The sequence below is a fragment of the Sphaeroforma arctica genome, assembly GCF_001186125.1.
Source record: "Sphaeroforma arctica JP610 unplaced genomic scaffold supercont1.121, whole genome shotgun sequence".
Classification (NCBI taxonomy): domain Eukaryota; class Ichthyosporea; order Ichthyophonida; genus Sphaeroforma; species Sphaeroforma arctica.
Genome location: NW_014040437.1, coordinates 46627 through 69762, shown reverse-complemented (window position 1 = coordinate 69762; position 23136 = coordinate 46627). Strand labels below are relative to the sequence as shown.

At 47.6% G+C, this 23136-nt stretch overlaps 2 protein-coding genes across 2 annotated transcripts; both read left to right on the top strand.

The window, feature by feature from the left end:
• Window positions 1-398: 398 nt before the first annotated feature.
• On the top strand, window positions 399-12447 carry SARC_02645 (hypothetical protein; the record flags this gene model as incomplete). The annotated part of the gene is made up of 11 exons (XM_014303579.1): window positions 399-462; window positions 1117-1237; window positions 1978-2044; window positions 2397-2476; window positions 2985-3058; window positions 3363-4621; window positions 5383-5450; window positions 6028-8011; window positions 9007-9202; window positions 10163-10315; window positions 10742-12447. 11 exons carry the CDS (start codon window positions 399-401, stop codon window positions 11914-11916), a joined length of 5241 nt encoding a protein of 1746 aa, XP_014159054.1. The 3' UTR covers window positions 11917-12447.
• A 1621-nt stretch (window positions 12448-14068) lies between these two features.
• On the top strand, window positions 14069-17132 carry SARC_02644 (hypothetical protein). The gene is made up of 2 exons (XM_014303578.1): window positions 14069-14458; window positions 16453-17132. Exons 1-2 carry the CDS (start codon window positions 14145-14147, stop codon window positions 16805-16807), a joined length of 669 nt encoding a protein of 222 aa, XP_014159053.1. The 5' UTR covers window positions 14069-14144; the 3' UTR covers window positions 16808-17132.
• Window positions 17133-23136: the final 6004 nt, after the last annotated feature.

Here is a 23136-nt window from a genome sequence, read left to right as displayed (position 1 = left end):
GTAGGTCTATGTATATATACATATATATATATGTGTGTGTCTGTGTCTGTGTCTGTGTCTGTGTCTGTGTACAGATATATACATATATATATGTGTGTGTGTGGGTGTGGGTGTGGTTGTGTGTGTGTGTGTGTGTGTGTGTGATGTCGTGAGTGTCTGAGTTATTTGGTAAGTGGGTGTGGGTGGGGGTGGTAGGTGTGGGGTGTGTGTGCGTCTGTGCATGTGTGTGCGTATATGTGTATGTATATATATATACATGTATATATAGATATTCGGGTGTGAGACTATTTGTATACATATTCCAGGGGCGAGACAAAAGAAGGGGTAAAACAGTTATAGTGTCCTGACATGATTAAAACAAACACTCTCTGATTAGATACTACTATATTGAGTTGCGCATGGAACCGAAGAGTCTCGTGGATGTGGACATTGAGTGTTACGTCCCGACAGTTGAGCCTGAAGGTATGTTTGTAATTTGACTGATAGATGGGTTTAATCAATAGACCTGAAAACAGTTAATGCTAGATAATGTTAACATATAACAGAAGCTTGAATTCTGAGGATTTAACACACAGAAGAATGAACACCCATTTCATTTCGTCATCGTTTTCGGCTCTGCATTGTGTATGCGCTCACAACTATATCATCACATAATAGTGTGTCTTCTTATCTGAATGTGTATAGGTCATGTATTGAGGCAACTATTTCATCACATACTAGTGTGTCTTCTTATCTGAATGTGTATAGATCATGTATTGAGGCAACTATTTCATCACATACTAGTGTGTCTTCTTATGTGAATGTGTATAGGTCACGTATTGAGGCAACAATTTCATCACATACTAGTGTGTATTCTCATCTGAATGTGAATAGGTGTGTCTTCTTATCTGAATGTGTATACATTATGTATGGATGCAAAGTATTTACATATTTATGGATACCCCTTGCAGAAGTCGATCTTCTTCCTCCACCGTGGCGCTATCATGCTTTCAATTCCGAACCCACTTTTCACGAAACCTCCATAGAGCAACTCGACATTTAACTTCTGATTTCCCTATGGAACCGTTTAAATAAGCGCGCCCGATAATACGAAGCACACTCCACAACATGCACCAGGTACCTCAGAGATCAAGGCGCATTTCGGCCTGTTTCAGTCGAACAACAACGTGACACCAGCCGCACTGACGTCGGACAAGCATGGGTTCTGCAGCACTACCTTCACCCCGCGGTTTGGCAGGTGAGTGTTGGTGTGGTATGCTTATGCTACTGAATCCTATGCAGTGGGCCACAGACTTGACAGATGAATGTGCACACATTATACTGCACATGCACACGCGGCACCAGTGGTCAAAGATACAGCACGAGGTCAGGTATATCGTACAGGCATATAGATATCAGTACATACGCACTCAGATAGCTCTCGCATACGCGTAGGACCGGACCAGACCTGTCATAGGGCAGAGTGTTCGCTTATTATAAGTACCTGCTTGCCACAGGAAACCGTTATGTGGCGCATGTCTCCTGAGACAAGAGATCCGAACATACACAAGACCTGAGCACGCGCAACGCACTAACAACATGTAATCGGGTCAAGAGTAAACCAATTGGGCCTGTGCCAAAGGGATGCGATTCCAGGCTGCTGCTGCTAGTGCTGTAGCGTAGCCATTCGTATTGCAATATATTCCCCACAATCAGCACGAACGGTGATATCCGTATAGTATACACTTATGATACACTATGCGTGTGTGACTGATCCGCACTGTAGTCCATGCGCGGTGGACTATCCCCGTGGGGGGCCATTTTGGACTTTAAGTGTCCAGAACTATCCGAGCTCGTAGACGCTGGACTGGTCACATAGTTGCAATTCCCGCCTTGCCCAGATGGTACACACTCGCGTTGGTTTGGCCTACTACCAGCGCACACTTCATAGTTACTGACTGTGATACACCCCCACATTTGATCCTCGTCACGCTGCAGAGAGCAAACCAAACTCTGCGATCTCGTCCACTTTCGCGCCAGCACTGCCATCGGCGATGTGATGAAGGTGCGTCTAGTAGTTACGCTGGGGAATCGGCTAGTCGAACGCTTGTGCACATGTGCATCTGGGTGTTTTACAGTGAAGGATACGTACTTTGATGTGTGTGCTTATCAATACTTTCTCCTTTAGTCGGATATGCTTCTGGTCGTGAGCATTGAATTCAATCAGATTGTGTGCGTTGTACACCATGGAGGATGTATCATCGGTTCGCCTGTATACACAGATAAACATGGGTTCAGTGATCACGGGCCTATAAAGTATTGAGTGTGAGAGTGACCATTGCACGCATGCGCGTGTAACCATGTTTAGTTGTTAAGGTCTTAACGTGAGATTTTGGGTTTGCCTCATCTCTAAATAGCTCAGCATAGAAGTGAACGCCATCGAATTGGATTTACTGCTGAACGTGTACTATGTGTCTGACGAGTCCATTCCCAAAGGGTAAGTACTAGATGCAGCATCAAACCATATGACGTCCGCATCTATGGGTGTGGATTTTCATGTGTTCGTATTTGATACTCAAGACCACACTTGTCAGAAACAAATGAGCCTTGTGCGTATGTCACGCACATGTGTGTGTGTGTATTTTATTGATTGTGGGCAAACATGCTACACTGGCTATACATTCGTATGCCATCAAGGTGGAGCGCAAATGTTCTCTTAGACGAGCGAAGTAACCCCCTCCTCTGGTCAATTGGTGAATTGGCGCACCTGTGATTGCGGAATTGTATTCAGATCGGTAGTCTAACCTGCACTACCCTATTCTACAACGTGTCCCTCTGTCAACTACACTCTGGGTCACCCCTGCCATGTTTTATTACTTGCTTGCATTGAGTCCTTCCATGTTTTATTGTTTGCTTGCAAGCTCCCCGGTACGACGTCTGGTACCCATTTCTCATTCCACGCCAACGCACCAGTGGTATTTACTATATGTAATCTTCATTCGCAGAAAAAAACCGGCCAAGGGCAGCCACACACGGATCGGCACTCGCCGCTTGACCCTCCGCAAACTCATGCATGCAGGTGAGCACTGCTCACGCCACCGATGCGTGTATATGTCAGTGACCTTTGTGTTCCGTTGAGTAGTGTGTCTTACCCACTTCTTCTGCACCTGAGTGAATGCTTGCTTGCTTGGGCATGCATCGTAGTCAAAGTATGTGCGGAGTTCGTCGTCGTATACTTTCGATTCGCTTGCTGCTGCCTCTACCTGGTGATTTCGGTTGACTTCTGGTCATCGGAAACCCGATACCCTTTCAAACCCCCCTCCCCTGGTACTTGTGACCGTTAAGCTCGGCCATTGTTGATACCTCTGTCACTCTCCCTATAGTACGCCCCACCCCCCTGGAGATACTGCTGCCCGATCGCCACTTTGCCACGGCTGAACTGACAGTATGTGCGTCGCTGTCGGGTCTGACACTCCAACGCACCACAGAAGTACCAGCCATACCATCAAGAGCCGAATCTATCATGACGGATACATCCACCCAGTCATATGCGGCGTCTTATGATACGCTTCACACACGCACAGGTGTGTCTGCAGGTGCGGGTTCGTCGATGAACGTACCCGCATGCACACCCGCTCGCGCGGACACTGGCACTGTCACTCACCCAGCTATTCAGGCCACCGATACCCCTACAAATACACACATCATATGCGATGCGGCCGACATACACACACTGGATTCATTGATCCTCACTCACACCACTTGCGTGCGTGCATTGGTGCGGCAGTTTCGGTTGCTGCGCCATCAGTACCACAAGCTGGCGCGCAAGCATGCGGACGACTTCTGTCGGGAGGGCGAACACGTGCGCATCCCTATCCTCCTATATGAACATGAGCGTACTCCTAGCGCACCAGTCCTCGAGAAAATAGGACCGGTGCAGGTGAAAGTCTCGGGAATGCAGCAACCGGAGAGGCCAGGAGAAGGCGCTGGTGAATCAGATAGTGCAGAACCACAGACATACAAGACAGGTGTATTGTCAGGCGACGCACACGACCAAGCCACGCATGGCACACGCATACAACCAAAGAACCCAGTTGGCAGCGCTCGTGCATACGCACACAGTATGCAGGGCACGCCCACACACGCCCACACCACCCGTGAGGCCCACAGACAACCACAGACCACTCAGGGTATTCCCTACCCAGAGCGCAAGCCCAAACACTCGGACTACTATGAGCAGCTGCAGCATGTGCTGTGGTCAGCGGTGCAACGTGCCGTGCAGGCGGGTTGCCATGGCGACGGCGGTGTGGATCAGACCAGTGATGAGTCACACGCACCACTCAACACTTTAGAAACACCCACTGACCGTTTGGGTCCCGATGGGGCCAAAACAGCCCCACAGTCTTCTACTAATGCGGGCGAGCCCAACTCAGACACCCCACAACGCGTGGTACGAGTGTGTACTGCAGAGCGTGACCATGGGTCGTGTAGACGTGCGCGTGAGCAGAGAGTGTGCGCAGTGATTGTGGCGCATTTGACGTCCCTCAGCCGACAGCTGAGCGCGCTGTTTGTGGAGATGAGCGATGACTTCACGCCAGACCGCTGCGTCTACCTCGGCTCAATTGAGAAGACCATGGCCCATGTATGTACATGGTACAAGTGCTTGCTGTGCTCGTGAGTGTGTCCATCTGTGAGGCTTCTGCGCACTTCGTTCGATTGTTTCAGCCACTTTCTCGCAAGCATATGTCTTTCCCACTCTTTCTCGCAAGCATATGTGTTTCCCGCTCTTTCTCGCAAGCATATGTCGTTTCCCACTCTTTCTCGCAATCATATGTCTTTCCCACTCTTTCTCGCAAGCATATTCTTTCCCGCTCTTTATCGCAAACATATGCCCTTCCCACTCTTTCTCGCAAGCATATGTCTTTCCCACTCTTTCTCGCGAGCATATGTCTTTTCCGCTCTTTCTCGCAAGCATATGTCTTTCCCGCTCTTTCTCGCAAGCACATGTCTTTCCCGCTCTTTCTCGCAAGCATATATTTTTCCCGCTCTTTCTTGCAAGCATATGTCTTTCCCGCTTCCTGTTATGGCTCGTCAACGCCAACCTCAATATTTGGTACGCACATGCACCCCTTCCCTGAGTACATGCCATGTGTTCCACCTAAGTGATCTCTGGCATATTTCTACCACTGCTTTTCTTACACATGCCTTTTTGGTGTACGTAGCTGTGCCAACAACTGTTTCTCCCATCTTGAAACTGGTTGCCTGTTGATCTTGGACATGCCCCCTGGATAGCTGTACTACAAGCTCTCTCATGAGATAATACTGATTCCTCTACCAATGTTCACCCAAATGCTCATGCTCCCGTATGAATTCTCCGTAATATCCCGTGTGCATACCACACAGCGCCACCAGAACCTCTACCGCTCCCAACTCAGCAGTACATGGCATGAGGCTAGAGACAATCCGCGCAGGTGTGTAGCAAGCGACGCGTTTTGTTAGAGGGCTATATATACACCCATAAATGTCTGCCCTGGACGTATGTTCGTCTCTATTTGCACCGGCGGAGTTCTTTGTCCCGAACTGTCCTATTTGGTTCAGTACGTATTTGTTTGTCCTATTTTGTGCTTTTTATTATGTGCCAGTGTATGAATCTCACGTCGCCCAATACGGTGACCAGCATACGCACGTGGCCTTTATTCCTACTACGCCCTCTGTTGCAAATACCTAGTAAGTGCTGGCATTGATCACGATACATTATGGTTTTTAACCGGCCAGGAGCACTTATCAACACACCATGCCTATGGAACAACTAGCAACACTGCTCACTATGTTGTGTTTTCCCAGCTCACCTGTCCACCAGCGATTGTGAGCTTACCTGGTTATCCTTCTTATCACTCGTGACACTATCATGTACAATCAGCATCATCTACCTACATGCACCTGCTTCTCTTCGACATGGGCCCGTTACGGCCTGTTTCAGAAGACGATCGAAGCAAATGCCAACCATATATAGCAACTCAACACACTCTGGTTCTCGTCTCACCACAGTTGCCTGGCATACAGGCAGCACATTCCTCTGGGGGCATACCGAGCGTCCTTCGCTACAAAAGCCGCAGATGATCAAGCACGTGCACATGCGCTTGCGCAGGGAGGTGGTACTGTTCCCGAGGTTCGGAGCATGCACTCAGCAGCGAATGAGCTCGCCCGTTCAGCTTTCACCTCTGACCAGATACCGGGACACGTCGCCACATGCGCATATGGTACTGCACACGCGCACCCAGATATAACTAGGCCTGGGACCGAGGAGCACACGCAACGCACTGAATGGGCAGAATCTGGACATGCTGTCACAACAACTAGGCACGTAGAGGCACACGCAGGGGTGAGCACAAGCGGTGAGGTGCGTAGTACCACAGCCACAAGCGGTGAGGTGCGTAGTACCACAGCCACCCTAAATATGCCCAGACAAGAGACGCTTGCAGGGCACAACACACAACTGGTGGCTAAGGCGTCCGATGATATGACTGAAAGCGTGTCTGGGCAGGCACAGGCGAGTATAAACACTGCTGTTGGTACACACATAGACGAGGAGTGGGACATGCGCTCGCCAAGCCATCGCCAGGTGAATTGTGCGGACTGCTCAGCGCATGCGGCTCTCCCACTGATTGTGGGAGACCGAACAAAGACACACACGACCTATGTGCCTGGGGCGTCGCCACATGCGATCGCGTTCAAGAACAGAACACGGGAAAAACAAGGCAAGCTTGAACAAGACACGCTGGAAAGGGGCAGTGGTAGTCAAGATAACAGCGGGACACTTGAGGCAGAGCTGCTTAGTCAGAGCCTTAGTGCACCAGCGCAAGCGGCAACGAAGAATACGTATACGGAAACTACTAGTGACGGGTGTGACAGCAGCGAGGAGCCTCCTGAGATCCACAACGGCACACGTGACTGTAAAGGTACAGAGGTTGGACCTCTAGGCAGCTCAGGCGCAGTTGAGAGCTCAGACATCACTCGCGGTTTAGCGAGCGCACTGGGACGTACCCATCTCGCAAGCGGATCTGAATGTACTACAGGCGTATCCGAACCCCCCATATGTGAACCAGGGAGTGGCACAGGTAGTTTGGAATCTATCGCAAAACCGTCTGGGCTGGTTCCAGCCAGCACTGACTGCCTGAAAAATGCTCCCGCATATATCTCGGTATCGGAAACCGCCAAGAGCCCATCAGAAGATAGTACGTCGGCCGATTCCAGCGTCAGCACCCATGGATCTATAAATAGAACATGCAACCACCGCTGCGAATGGCGCGGAACCTTCGTGAGCGCGGTGGACGACACTTTCGACGCCACACCAATGCCGGCGATGTACGAGGACGTGTACGGCCACGTGGCACAGCAAAGACACATGCACACCCAACCGAACCAGCCCAAGACCCAGGCCAAGCCCCCACACACCCCGTGCATGCATGTGCACACTCAGCACAGACGCGACCAGGCGCAGCGCAGGCGCGAGAAGGAGCGGGGGAGAGGCTGTGGGGTGGGTGTGTGCACGTATCTGAGTGACTCGCACGCCAATGCGTATACCAGGAACACGATGCCAAACGCGGCACACGTGTGCACTGATGCACACACGTGTGCGCGAACACACCACGACGCTGGTCCCCCCACACGTACAAGTATGCCTGAGTCGCCTCACGCTAGCACGGGGAAATATGCTAGGACGATGCCACACGCACCCGACCCCACCCATACAGAGGACACGCGCACACAACACCCACTACCACAGCCAGCTCAGACACTCGTGGACCTGCAGACGGCACACTCGCACGCACCCAACGAACACGTGGCCACGCCTCAGATGCACGTGGTGGTCTTGGTGCATGGCCTGGCTGGCTCGCGGTATGACTTCCGAGTGTATGCCGCACTGCTGCGACGCCGTAGCATATGCAATGGGTCGCGCGCGACTGCGAAGCTGCACCTGCTACTGTCCAAAGCCAATGAGGACAAGACGTACGACTCACTGCCCACACAGGTAGGACCACCGCTGCCGGATGGTTGTGTGTATGTGTGTGTGTTACATAGGTGTGTGTGTGTGACATAGGTGTGTGTATGTGTTACATAGGTGTGTGTGTCTGTTCCATAGGTGTGTGTGTGTTACATAGGTGTGTGTGTGTGTTACATAGGTGTGTGACTGTAATAAGGATGTAGGGAGAGGTATACACATGCGTTTATGTTTTTGGTTTGGTGGGGTTTTGTATGTATTTACTTGTGCAAATATATAGCGCCTGTGTCAGTGCGCCGATGCGTGGGCAGGCGACATATGGGAGATAAATGCAAAGCAAATCGATTGCGTTTAACGTATTACGCATTCCTGCATGACTACTCTGGCCCCCATTGCCAGAGCTAAGTACATGCAGACTCACCCGTTTGATCGGCACAGTTAGTTAGTTATGGTCCACGCACCTTCTGAAACTTTACAGTACGAATATTGACACACGCGTTCCCCCTAACAAACGTATTGGTACATGCCACACAGCGATGCTCTATCGCATTAAGCAGTCAAAAGCACCGGCTAAGCACCGGCTTTGCGTTTAAGTTCGTCACAACTCCTTCGTATCACGCATGTTAATGAGTGTGTATACTTACAACAGCCCCCGCACACGTGCGAGCACACGACCATAACCATAGCCTGCGCGTAAACACACCGCGTACATATACGTTTCAGGATCGATGAGCCCTGGGGTCATAAACTCGCACCGGCTCATGCCCACTCACTCAGCACCACTATAGCATGTACATGACCCACGCAGCTGCAGTACTCCTCGCACGCCCGTGCACCGTAGACTGCGTTGCATAGAGTGCATTTTAGCTTACATGTGAGTATAGATACATCAGTACCAGCTACACACACCAAAGCATACTACACCACTTATGTAGATAGAGTTCACCAACAATACAGTACGCGCCTATGCGTCTATGCACACACACACACACTTCCACTAACTACTGCCCAAACCATGCACACAGGCAGCCCGGCTCTGTTCGGAGATTATCGAGTGCGAGCAAGAGTTGAGGACCAAGCGTGGGGCCAACGTCTGTGCCATCAGCTTCATCGCCCATTCACAGGGTGCGCTGGTGGTCAGGCTGTGTGTAACATTGTCGCATTTCCGACCCTTCCTGCCGCTTTGTCGTACGTTCCTGTCGCTCGCTGGTCCCCATCTGGGTATGTCGGGTGTCTTGTCAGTGTCTTCCTATGCATGTTTGGTTGCGTGTAGAGGCTAAACAAGAGTGCATCCGCGTGTCTATTCGCCTTTGTCTGTCGCCTCGTGCATAGTACGTACGTGTAGATGGTTTCAAAGTATATACACCCAGGCAGATGTACTACTTGATCATCTACAACCTTTCACAATGTTCATATATGTCGCATTCCGATGTCGTATCTTATAACTATTTGTGTATTTTGATATACTCGCCTGCGTGTGCCCATGCCGGATTGGTTCCCGGTGTGTCTGCGCCGGACTATTGTTGTTTGATGGTGCAGTAGCCTACGGCCAGCGGAATGCCGGGTACGTCTGTGAAAGCCCCGGTCAGCAACTAAGCCGAACTAATAGCTGTCCACATACACGCGTGACATACATGCCCTCTAGTAGCTACAAAGGCACATGCACACACGCGCGCAACAAAATCCCTAACCCACTTACACACTCACTCACTCATTCACACTCTCACTCTCACACTCATACTCGCACTCACTCACTCACTCACTCACTCATACCCGTACTCTCGCACTCACTCACTCACTCACTCACACTCGTACTCACTCACTCACTCACTCACTCACCCATTCGCCAACAAAATCCCTAACCCACTTACATACTCACTCACTCACTCACCCATTCACTCATTCACTCACTCGCGCACTATATATATATATATATATATATATATATATATACTTACTCACTCACACTCGTACTCTCGCACTCACTCACTCACTCACCCATTCGCCAACAAAATCCCAAACCCACTTACATACTCACTCACTCACTCACCCATTCACTCATCCACTCACTCACGCACTATATATATATATATATATATACGTATATGTATATATATATATATATATATATTTATATACTCACTCACTCACTCACTCACTCACTCACATACACGTGCACAGGCACACCCACACACGCCGTATCGCCTCTTGTTGGGTTTGGGCTGTGGTTTCTGTCCAACTTCAACGGATCTGACAGCATCGCTCAGCTCAAACGTGCCGATGGTGGTCGCGTAGAGGACTCGTTACTGTACCGTCTAGCTCATCACCCTGTCGGTATGCGGATACAATGTGCTCACACGTTTACAATTTCGCGACATCCTGTGAGTGAGTATAAGTAGGTGACTATACGTGTACCAAGGATGTCTTCGTCGTGTGCGTTAATCAGTATAAACGTTTACTACTTCGTGACAGCGAGTGGGTATAAGTAGGCGACTATGCGTGCACCAAGGGTGTCATTGTCACATTCTTCAATCTGCACACACTTTTACTACTTCCGCGAAAGTGAGTGAGTATAAGCAGTGGCTACAATGAGGTAGCTATGGCTACCATGGCCATGTGCGTTTGTACACCACAGATTGCCTACTACGACGTATACGCTTTTATAAACGCTTTATCACGTTCGTTTATACGCTTTTATCACGTTGAGTGACCCGCCCATTGACTCCCCTGACGCCACTGTCCCGTCCTGCGGTTGTTCAGGGCTGGGAGTGTTCCGCACCGTCATTCTAGTCGCCACCCGTCTGGACGGCTACGTCCCAGTACACTCGGCCCTGATCCATTCCAACGAAGCCATGACCACGGCCGAGGCGAACCCAGCGTCCACAAACACCATTGGTGCTGCCCCTACCTCGGCACAAGCAGGTGCACAGACACACACACACGCACGCCCACAGCAGGATGCGAGTGCCAATACAGGCACCGCCAACGATGTGACTAGCTTAGGACCACAAGCCGACTCGGAGATGGCCAGGGCTATCTTGACGCCTATTGTGCAGCACTGGGAAAGTGAGAACGAAATAGAGACGACCCGAGCCCACATGTGCTCGTGCGCGTGCAGGGCTGGGTGTACTGGGTGCGCCCATCGCTTGGAGTATACGTGCGTACAACCGGTGTGTATTTCGGGTGCAGTTGCGAGAGGGGACTCAGACACGGCCCCTACTTCTGCGGACAGCCCTCTAAGCGGTGCACCGAGTGGGGTGGGTAAGGGGAGTATACCACAAGCACACAAGGGGTGTGCATGCCATTGTACCGTGCCACTGACTAGTAGTGCTGAGCCGATACTAGACGGGGTGTGTTCTGGGCCGACGATCACGTCGCACTGTACGGACCAGGTGGGGAGTATGGATTCGCTGGAGCGGGGACGGGACCTCCACTGGTTTGGCTCTGAAGCGTACGCACCACGAGACGGTGAGACAAGCACGTGCTCAAGGGAAGGCACTTGCGCTATGCTCAGCCACAATAGTGCACACGCGGCGCTGCGACCGTTGGAGGCCATGAGTGTTGACTGTAGGGGTGGGTGTGACGGAGGAGCCTCTCATGGGGGTGTGCGTGTGAGTATTGCCACAGATGGATCTGCCGCCACCGGTGGATGTGCACGACATACGCCACTCCAGCTGACAGACGACACCACCGCAGAGATGCGCACACGAGAAACACACCCACGCCCACGCACCGGGTGTGCAAGCACCGCCGCCCAGACTATCGGAGCCGACGCAGCGCATACGGAGCTGTTGATGCGACTGGAGATGATATACCCTCAGTCGTACAAGGGGTTGTTTGCGGACATGCTGGGGCGTGCGGTGCACACGGGCCTGCTAGATAACATCCCTATAGTGCACATGCTGTTCGCTCGGGTCGCGTGTCACTTCAGCTGATCTGGGTGGCCTACGGGTGTAGACTGTCGACCGTAGACATTCCGGTGTGGTTGATTGATGACATAGCAGCTTCTTTGTGTTGTACCTAAGGCACTAGTGTTTGATAGACAGGTGTAATATTATACCGCTCAGTGGCCCATTCCAAGCACGCAGCCGATCATAAACCCGAAACCGGGACAATAAACCTGAAACCGGGACAAGAGTATTTTGAGAGTTGGGGTCACAGTCTATCAAAACTTTGTGTCGTGACTGTGCTTGGTGTTCCGCTGAGCTATAAAGCACTCGTGCACCAACCCTTCTGGAAGCAGGACTTTCGTGTGGCGACAATTCTGTTTATATATATTATAGAGCAATTGTGCGTCTAGAGCAATTGTGCGTCTAGAGCAAACGTGCACGAGCAACCATGCACCAACGCTTGTAAACGCAGATTATTGTCATATGGCAACAATTGCGTTGATATATATGATAAAGCAATCGTGCACAGAGCAACCATACACCAACACTTGTGGACGTAGACTTTCATATTGCAACAATTATGTTTATATGTATTGGCAGTCCACAACTGCTCCCAACTGAACATCCGCCACGCGACTTATCAGCGTATGGTGACGAGATCCTACTACAAGAACTTACCGCAATGCTGTGCTAACCAGCAGATAGGAGACTGAATCGAACATAGTTGATACAATAACAGCCCTGGTAAAGTAGAGAATTGGGACGCATTCGACTCAACTAGAGCTGACAATACACCATCAGATAAGCGATATCTATACAAACACAACATATGTATGCCCTGCCACGCAGAACGCCGTTTTATCTATCTAACACCAAACGAATGTAGTACATATCAATGCACGACTATATCCCAAACGAGCTTCAGATTTTATAACAGCAGCACATCATATCGCAAGCCACCAACTCAGCTCAACATAGCCTACTCCAGTAAGGAAACACGCCATTGCCAGGCGTGAGAGCGGATGTGTACTGGTCCGCATTCGACAGTGCGAGATCGTACAAGCAACAGCGCTGTTCTGTGATTGAATATACCGCGTCGTATCGTTGCGATAGGTTTGTGTTGCCAGACCGCTATACAACGTTATATTCTAAGACCATCTCACCAACAAGCTCAATCCCCAATAATACCAATTCCCGGATCCGCATCAGAAATGGCCCTTACAACTCGGCAAGACTCTGAGCTACACACCTGTGGTCAAGCACAGCCAACACATATTTGCCCTTCAGCGCAGTATGTTTCCACTGAAACATTGAAATTATACCATCCAGCTTTTATTAGTTATTTGGCTACGATGATGCAGTGGGGTTGTACTGCCGAGAATCATCATTTGGTAGCACTGAATATTGACAATACACTACCAAGAGTCAAAGAGTGAAATTATTTACGAGTCAAAGAGTAGTGATATTGGATACATCGAACCTTCGATCTTATGTCGTTAACAATGCTATCATTATCATTTGTCACACAAAATCACTGACACTACACAGTCAAAACTACGAAGTCGTGTGGGTTTTAATTCATTCCATTGCAACTCAAGGCAACAATAATTTTCCTGATATTTTTTGACAACATTCATTCGATGTTAATATGGGTACATATGGGTATATACAGCCTATCGTACGGTTTATAGATTACTAACATCGCTGTGGCAATGAATCCTAGCTGGAAAGTGTTCATATACTCCAGGTAGCCCCACCTGCTACGATGAACACACTGACAGGGTGTACTTTACGTTTCAGCTCTACTAATTATAAATATATCCACTTGTTGTTGAAGCGTATGTATTTACATACTGTGCCGTCATACGACATCGCATGTACATACAGTATCTACTATACTGTAGTCTACTATACAGTACTTACATGTGCATTCTGTACTTAATGTCATATTTAATATTATAAAGTATATATAGAGAGAGGTTCGGTACTCCAGAAAACGGATGATGCAAAAACGCATGGCTGGTATTTAGAGTGATGGCTGTATTTGCTGACTCCTGAATGGCTGGGGAGACTGGAGACTCTGGGCCACTGGGCCTGTGGGCCCGTGAGGTCATGAATTTGAGATTTTATATATTTTTGTCGAAAAAATACTTTATATATGTATGTGCATATAATAAACAGGCATCGCATAGGTAAAGCTTTATATTTACTTGCAAAAGTAAGCTAGTATTTACTTGAACTCGGCTCAATATACTGAGCCTGCTATAGGTATTATGAGCACGATCAGATCAGTACACACCGGTCTAGGTGTTGGCAATGTGTCTTCTGCACGCTGTGCTAACAATAGTTACCTGAATGTTGTACACCAGGCTTTTACAGCCAGTACTGGCGTTGCATCCACAACTGTGAATAAATCATTTGCATCCACCACCCTTCGGTGCGGTTTTGGTGCACACGTGAGTAAACAACCTGCACGTGGTTATGCGTATACTTCATCGTCAGCGAATGTGTTAGGTTTACGCGCAGCTGCCACTATGAGTCAAGTACAGAAACAAAGGAGAACTATTGAGGCACTGCCTCCAAAGAGGTGAGTGCAAATGGTACGCGATCCGACCAATTTTATATATATATAAATGTGTGTGTGTGTGTGTGTGTGCGTGTGTGTGTGTGTGTGTGTGTGCGTGTGTGTGTGTGTGTGTGTATATATTTTTTTGTATCTTTGTAATTTTATAGCAGAAGATTTCCTCGCTTGAACTATGCAGGAGTTTGTGCACTTGAATCACGCATTCATGCACCAAAGGTACAAAGCACCTTCATACACTTCTGTACAGTTTGTAAGCACTGCACGCCAGTACACCACTTGGAAACCAGTAAGTGCTTATTGTGATCGGTAGCATTGTATATACAGAGGGTTTGTTCCTTTTCACGAAAGGCTGCATATCTTTATGGCCACTAGTCAATGTTATCTCAATTTGCAACTGGGGTAGGTTAATTGTTTCTTTGTACGACTTAATCCAAATTCTCACACAGTTCCATTAATCTTACACACGCTAAGCAATTTTAATTGTGAAGGAGGTATAAATGTAAAGTGCAGCGTATCGAACAATCTATGAGTCTTGATTTTTATCGTCTTTCCAGTATACGGGCGTATATATGTGTAGGTGTGGTTGTATATGCATTATAGTGCTATATACATAGTACCATGTATGGAGATACCAATTTTATATGTGTGTGTACAATATATGTAGTACGCATGTCGACTGAGAACAGAGACGTTGCCTCTGACAAGCATGCTTATATTTTGTCGCTCATTATCTGTTGGATTCTTTTTACTGCTCGCTCCTTAGTTCAAAAGAATATGCCCAATAGTTTTTATCAGGATCGATCTGTTTGTTTCCACCTATAAACACCTAGTCAATTCACATGCATAAATGAGTCAATATGTAATAAAGGAATCTGCCACTGGAGTGGTTGTTCGAAGTGCTGTGCTAACTCTCATCTTCACGTTGTGAGGTGATTGTTCCCATATATAGCATAGAGAAGGGCAGGCTCATTATATAGTCTTGCTCAAGGTGTTATTTGAATCCCAGTGTATATGCGGGCGATGTTCAACTTGTACTATGCAGGCTCAGCTAGATCTCGTATTTGCATCTTTGTTGTTTTTGCTTTATTCACAATGAAGCTTTGTAATATACAAAGATCTGCTACATATATCACCACCACACGTTATGTGTAAATACCCGGCGGCTACTGCAAGAGAGTGTACATGTGCTATTTTTTGTGTACATGTGCTATTTTTTATAGCATACCCCGTCTACATCCCTGCTGCCTGGCACAGGTGCATATCGCGAGAGCACTTATGTGATTATCTCATGCCAATCTTAAAGGTCAGCGTAGGAGCTAGTAGTTGGCAAAAGATCTGCTATGTGTGTCACCACCACCACCACATGTTATGTATACATACACTACGGCTACTGCAAGAGAATGTACATGTGTTATTTTTAAAGCATGCCCCGTCTACATCCCTGCTGCCTGGCACAGGAGCATATCGCGAGAGCACTTATGTGATTATCTCATGCCAATCTTAAAGGTCAGTGTAGGCGCTAATAGTTGGCGAAAGATCTGCTATGTATGTCACCACCACATGTTATGTATACATACCCTACGGCTACTGCAAGAGAGTGTACATGTGTTATTTTTAAAGCATGCCCCGTCTACATCCCTGCTGCCTGGCACAGGTGCATATCTCGAGAGCACTTATGTGTTTATCTCATGCCAATTTTAAAGGTCAGTGTATGAGCTGATAGTTGCAGCACGCTTTACACAGGAAGTGTTAAAGTTCGTGAATTGTGGGTAGATTTGTGATTGGACTGGTATCAGCGTGCAAATTATTCTCACGACTGTTTTCTTACTGCCATGAATGCATATTTGCAAGGATGAATGCGATCGATCGACCTTGATGCCTAGTTATTTCGTCCTCGCCGGCATGGGCCGAGGTTCCAGAATAACTGTTGCTGCCCCTAGTGTATCCATCTGCTGATATCGAGCTGTTTATTCTATCACTCGCTCTTTAACAACCAGGTGGTGCTCAGCGACTAGGGCGAAGCGGAAAGTAGAGTACGACGAGTACGGCGTAGAGATCAAGTACGAAGCGCCGTTGGTTATTCCGTGCTCATGGCAAGGCTGCGAGCGCATGTTCTCCACAACACATAATTTGGAAATACATATGTGCACACATACAGGCAATCAACCATATCCCTGTCTCTGGGATAATTGCAAGGAGGTGTTCTCTCGAGAAGATCTGTTCAAATTGCATATAAAGCAGCATTGTCGCGATTACGTTAAAGAGTGTGCAGAGAAAAAGAGAGTGGAGGAGAGGAAAGCGGACGAAATAGCCCAAGCAGAGAAGGCATCGGAGAAGGTGTCCGACGCGTAGTGCTCCATGCTGACAAGAGGACTACATGTAAACAAGACTTGGTATGTTCTACTATAAACACGCCCGGCGAAACAGGCGAGATGTAGACATTCCGCTGTATTTAGTTGTACAAGTTACAAGCGCCGTCGGTCCAGACTATGTTCTCCACAATGTGTACAGGAATGTGGAGTAGCTGTTTTTGAAAACAAATGACGGCCGGGACGTCGCGGGCTGTGGAAACTGAAAGCTCTAAAATATACATGTACTTGTTGGACTTAGTTTCTCAATTCAATAATATATATTCGATACATACTTCAAGAAAAATACAAAACAGAAACAATGGAACGAGTGTTTTTTTTATTTGGTACATGGTACATACATATAGTCAATAGTGACTATAAGTGAGTGTGTGAAGAACATCTAGTGACATGTATTTCGTCAAATTTGTAAAACACATTATATGCAGATGAGCTGGCCGATACTAAGAATTTAGTCAATAGTTTAGAATAGAACCTTTTTTGGCGCATTCTATCAGGTGTTTCATAAAAATGTGTTTGTTTCATGCACTGTTCCGCTTGTTTTGGGTTAATTAATGCACAGAGGTTTTCGGGAGGGAACCACTTTTACAATAGTACAACCCTCTTTGATTGCACAGTTCACTACTGAAGTAGACTCTCTTAAATTGACTTTATCAGTGTCTTCATAGACACTAATTGTACCATTCAGTCCAGACTTGCTTCATGATCTGTCTCTCCACCACAGCCCTCCTGCAGCCAATGGCTCTTTATATAGCTAAGTTCTCACATGTCCAATTTGAGAGTTTAAAAGTTACCATTGCTTGGCGCATCCGTATCCTTCTATCGCAACAGATTGGGAGATGTCAATTATGCTAACATTTTCAAAGCCAAACCATCATATATGCTTAGATATTGTTCTTCACAAGGTAACATTCTCAAAACTACATTTCTGATCCAATATAAGTATGTGGCGTTGCACCATCACACGCATAGTTGCTATTCTTTAGATATGAACTCGCCGCGGCTTTCAACTCACGTTGGGCTGTAAGGTAGTCCGTACCCACGTATGTTTAGAAATAATCTAGAATATCACTAGAGTCGTCTTTGTGCTTAAAGAGGATTGACGAAGGGCATAATCATATTTCGCGTCAACGAACTTGATATACCAAGTGTATCCACCTGATGTACTTGGTAGGCCGGTCTAGAGGTCGACAGGGAAAACTGTCCCAACAATTGATGGGCTATTTTGTTCTTTGGTCGCATGAATTGGGGCACCATTGCATTTTTCCTTGGACACATGGCGTGCAGAAGCTGAGTAGTTTCGGGCGCGCCAAAACATATTGTGCTTTCCCTGAAAGGATTTCTGCCGTTTTTGGCACTGTATGACGTTCATTAGTTTCGACGTGAGAGTGTAGTTGCTTCAGTGTTTGCGGATAAGTTTACTGTGTGATGATTATCCCTACTGATAAGATTGCAGTATCAAACTCATTTTTGGCGTTTAGGTTATTTTGGTAAACGGTTTATTACGATAGGGGTGAGTAGGCTGCTGATGCTAAGACTGTTTGAAAGTGTCCTGAAGAGGGGGCCTGGCTCGAAGCTGCAATACGTTGAAACCTGTGCGTTGTTTGCACACACGAAAAGATCGATATCAACATTGCCGACGACATGTTGCTGGAGCGAGGTCGAGTTGGGTTTGCAATTGTCTGTTCTAGGCTTAGACCTAGGAGTGGTTTTAACCTCATGAATCCGTTGCGTTAAAAAAGGTGCACGAAGGGTATGTTTTGGGAAGCCTGGGGCGGGATGAGGAGTCTGCCGAGCACTGGGAGGATGCCTTTGTGGTGGAGTGTAGACTGAGACTTGTTAGGAAGACAATATTTTTTTGTACTCTATACCCTGTACATCATCTGAAGCTGTTTTGATATGCACCGTTGCGCCGGAGACAGTTAAGGATGCGGTCAAGAGGGGGGTTGTCGTTGTGGGTCCTGTATTCCGTTGTAAAAATGTATCAATTTCTTAATGACATTTAAAATGAGCTGTGCTGGGGTATTTGTTAGAAGTATTGAAAGGAGTGAGGGTGAGTGGTGGTGTAGCACGGGCGTGAAGGACGCCGTATCGTGACTGGAGATACGGTGTATCATTATGTTCGTTGCGCTTGCATTCACCACATTTATAGGTTTTGCTATCAACGGTACACCACTTGCCTATGTGACTATTGGACTAAAATTGCGGTAGATTGATAAAGGGCAACCGAAGGTGCCATGGACTGGTTTGTCGCATAATGGACACATATCGTGCATCATGAGCGGTCGTGGCTTGGAATGCATTAACGCCAGACAGATTCTCTTTAGGCGCAAGTTGATTAACACTTTGGAATTTGAGGGCAAGATGATACAAGTTGTCGATAGCTGTGTTATCTATGCCTTTATTTGGAACGTGAGAGATAATAGTATCGCTAAGACTGTATAACAGAACGTACAACACTTAAGGAGGTAGTGAGGCGCTTCATGACGGTCCAAAGCGACCATGACTTCCGGTTTTGTTTGTGACATATAAGGAACTGAAAGACTTGAGTGTCGTTTGGAGATGTGCAGCACAGCCAAACCTCACTGGACATCCCACTCCTATTTGGGGTAGAAGAACAGCCTCCGAGACTGAACTCCGTTTCAATTCGAACGCAAAAAAAAAACTCTGTATATTGCTGTGTATGTACTCATAATCTATTATGGTATCCTCGCAACCGGTATCCTTGTACTCCAATTATTTACTTTCTATGAAGCTTACATTGCATACGCAATATAGACATGGAATTTCCCATATAAATTACAATCCATGCATGTTGCTACTTATGAATATTACTTCTTCATCCCAGGTAAACAAGCTCAATCGGAACTCTAATTCAAATCCGACCGCACGAACAAGAAAGATTTCCTACCCCATATTCTTGGAGAGGCGCTAGCCATTCACAAACGAGCAACTCTCCGATACGTGCACCGCCCCGCTCAAGTTAAAAAATTAAAGACCAGCATAGACCATTCCAGCATAATGACGAGTCCCTCGCTACCTATAGAACTATGGTCTATTTGTTCTTATCGTGCCCTTTTTTACTAGCTGTGTCGATTCAGCAGCGAACCCGCATCAGCATATTTCTTCTCACTGGATGCTGCAATCCACGGGAATGGATCAAAGACTCGCTAATATCCGGGATATTCTACAATTTCTCACAAATATTCCTCTCGTGTTGTTTGCCTCTGTGATGCTGATGCACGTAGAATATGGATGAAGGACTTATACAGGTACCGTAGGCCGTAGGGCAGAAAGCATACGGCTCAGGAGACCTGCACACGTTTCTAAAACGGTATCTGTGTTGACCCCGTGGAACCATAAAAAGCACATTGGAACTTAGCGATTGTCGCATAGGACAAAACAGATGCTACAGTTACTATTTTCAATGGTTCAATGCCAAGTCCTGCTAGAGCTGACGAGCAATTGAGATATATAGTACCACGGATGAAATACCACCTCTCTGACAATGCTACTACATAAAGCCTTAGAGTAGGCGGTGTAACTCAACGCGATAGTTTTATCTGTGGAATTTTGCTTTCTGCCTATCGTAGAGTAGTATTAAAAAATGCGCAACTCTTGTATGATTTGGAACCCCCCCTCCCCTCAACGCATTTGTTCGTTAAAAAAAACCCATATAAACGAAGGCTCTATAATTCAAATTTGAAGCAAATGTTGCACGAAAAAGTCAATAAATATACATTATAAGGTGGAATTGTAGTTAAATATACTTTGATCAATATTTCAGTACGTTTCCATTGATAGAATTGAGACTGTGTACATTCAGTGACTTTTCCAACCTTCGTTCTCAATAAATACAGCAGGCGCGCCGGTCATAACGACACTTCTGACTGAGTTTACTTTTTCCAGACATGACACTCTTTACTGAACTTTACTCGGTTTTGACTACACAAAAAATAAAGTGAATGACTGAAGCAAACATTCTAGTACTTCCAACTCGCGACCTTTCTGGTTTTGTAATAAATTAAGTGAATGACTGAATCAACGAACCCACTAGGTTGGCTAGTTCAATTACTCGGAGAAAGATACCTTGTCGTCTCTAGAGGAGGCTCCGTCATTCCAAGAATTCGCACGTGAGCAAGTGTTGGCCAAGCAAAACCCACATGGGAAGGAAGCGCTCAAGAATAGGCAAGACCAGATGAGCACGACCTATCTCCAACATCAACAGCGACAGTCGTTCGAGAGGGAAGCCGCCAGTGAGCATGTACAGACTCCCAAGCGAACGGAGACAACGTCGCTCGCACCTCCACCCACATCGGCGAGTATTGAGAATAGTCGACAGAGGTTACATGCACGTATACTACACCTGAGCGACGAGTTATGCCAAGCAATAGAGGATAATAATACGGCTCGAGCTGAAGCCCTTAAAGGTGCGATTGAAATACTTCGAGCCACGCTAGAGTCCCGACCAGTGGAAAAGCGTCCGGGACCATCACCACGTACATGGCCCGACTGGCCCTCGAATAGATACCACCTCCATGACATCATGGAACGGGATACGAGAGGGGCTCTACTGGAGGCTTTTAAGAACGCGCAGATCGCAGGGTTAGATGAGAGTTGGAGCCTTACATGGTTCCACAAGGCTATATCTTACTTTAAGGCTGAGAAGTCAACATTGGAATACATACGTGACAAATCTGATCGATTGAAGATGTGGACGCCACAACTACAAATCGAACAGATTTGCTCACATGAGACGCAAGCCACTGTTGATCCCGCGTTTCGTAAGCTTGCCAAGGGCCACAGTCGAAATGCATACCCCCATCATGGAACAAATGACACAGCTCATGAAGAATCCAGGAGGGCACATGAATGGTGCCAGACAGATGCAGATTTCCAACAGAATTTGTTAAACCATTGCATTGTTCAACTGTTAGAGGAATCTCTCAACGGCCGTACGTATGAACGCACTCTACAGTTGCATCCCAAATGGCAGTTAATGAAGACTCGCGAACTTCTACAGTTGTTGAGTCCCGACATTCAGGACGCACAGCAGCGCACTGCGGCACGATTCCAAAACCGTAATAGTCGCAAAGGCCCACCAAGTAATGGGGCTCGTGACTACACCAATAGCCGCCCTAACCCGCAGACGGTTCGACGACAGTCACAGAACTGGGCACAGCGACCCCAGCCGACATTACCTACAACGTGTGCTGGATGTCAGGCACAAGCACCGCCAGCTTTACATCATATTTCGCGATGTCACAATTTCCGAGCGTTGCCCCCAGGGGGTACGGACGGCAGGGCGCGGCCGTATGACACCAACCGCACATCACGAGACGCACAACCGGCACACAGACCGTCTGCTTACGACAGGGACAGCCCAACAACCCAGGCAAAGACTTGGTCACTACACGCCCGACTCCGCTTGTACAGGTGAACGCGATTACAAACGATGACAGTTTTGTACCACCATCAGCAGCTACAGAGGTACACATCAACACGATACTCGCGGAAGACTTCGAGCACACAATACTGGGACCAGACCAGAACCACGGTGTATGGGAGACTGTTACCGATCAAGCGTGAGATGTGAGTGTGTTTGAGTCGGATATGAGCTTCACATTTGTTAATACTATTAGGGAAGTGATGGCGATACAAGACCCATTACTGTCTTCTGATAAACGAGTTTATATTCAAGTGCAAGTTAATGGACGTACGTTCAAAGCATTGTTAGACACGGGAGCAAACAGAAGTTGTATCTCACAGACATCCGCAGACCTCCTCGGCCGCCCAATAACTCCAGCACCACCTGGGTCATTCATATACTTAGCTGACAAGGCGGTTCGAACTCCTCGACTGCGGACGACGGAAGTGGTACCCATTCGGTATGGGACCAAGATTATCGACGGGTCACTAGAATTGATGAACTTACCGGCAGGAATAGACATCATTATGGGACAAGACATGTTGAAAGGCTTGGGTCTATACATAGGCGGCATCCAATCTCCACTTGCACCAATAGACCCTACAGAACTTGACGAGCTCCTCGAACCCATCCCACAACGACAGGCACCGAACACGACGGATCCCGCCGATGTACGTCAACGGCTGGCACAGGATTTAAAGGCGAACACGCAGATTGCTGACAAGGCGCGATGTCGTCTGGAAGGGAGCGAAGTTACCATTCCGGTAACCCGTGAACAGGCGATGCACATGCACAGATCAACGTGTAACTTTGTATCCGACCGGTGGCTACCATACGTGGACGAGCAGGTGAAGAAGTGGTTGTGTAAACTTCGATGGAAATTA

Bases quoted from the DNA above. Each gene is read 5' to 3' on its own strand.
- SARC_02644 (XM_014303578.1), top strand. From the start codon at position 14,145: ATGAGCACGATCAGATCAGTACACACCGGTCTAGGTGTTGGCAATGTG. The intron at 14,459-16,452 runs GTGAGTGCAAAT...TTTAACAACCAG, and splicing joins GAGGCACTGCCTCCAAAGAG to GTGGTGCTCAGCGACTAGGG.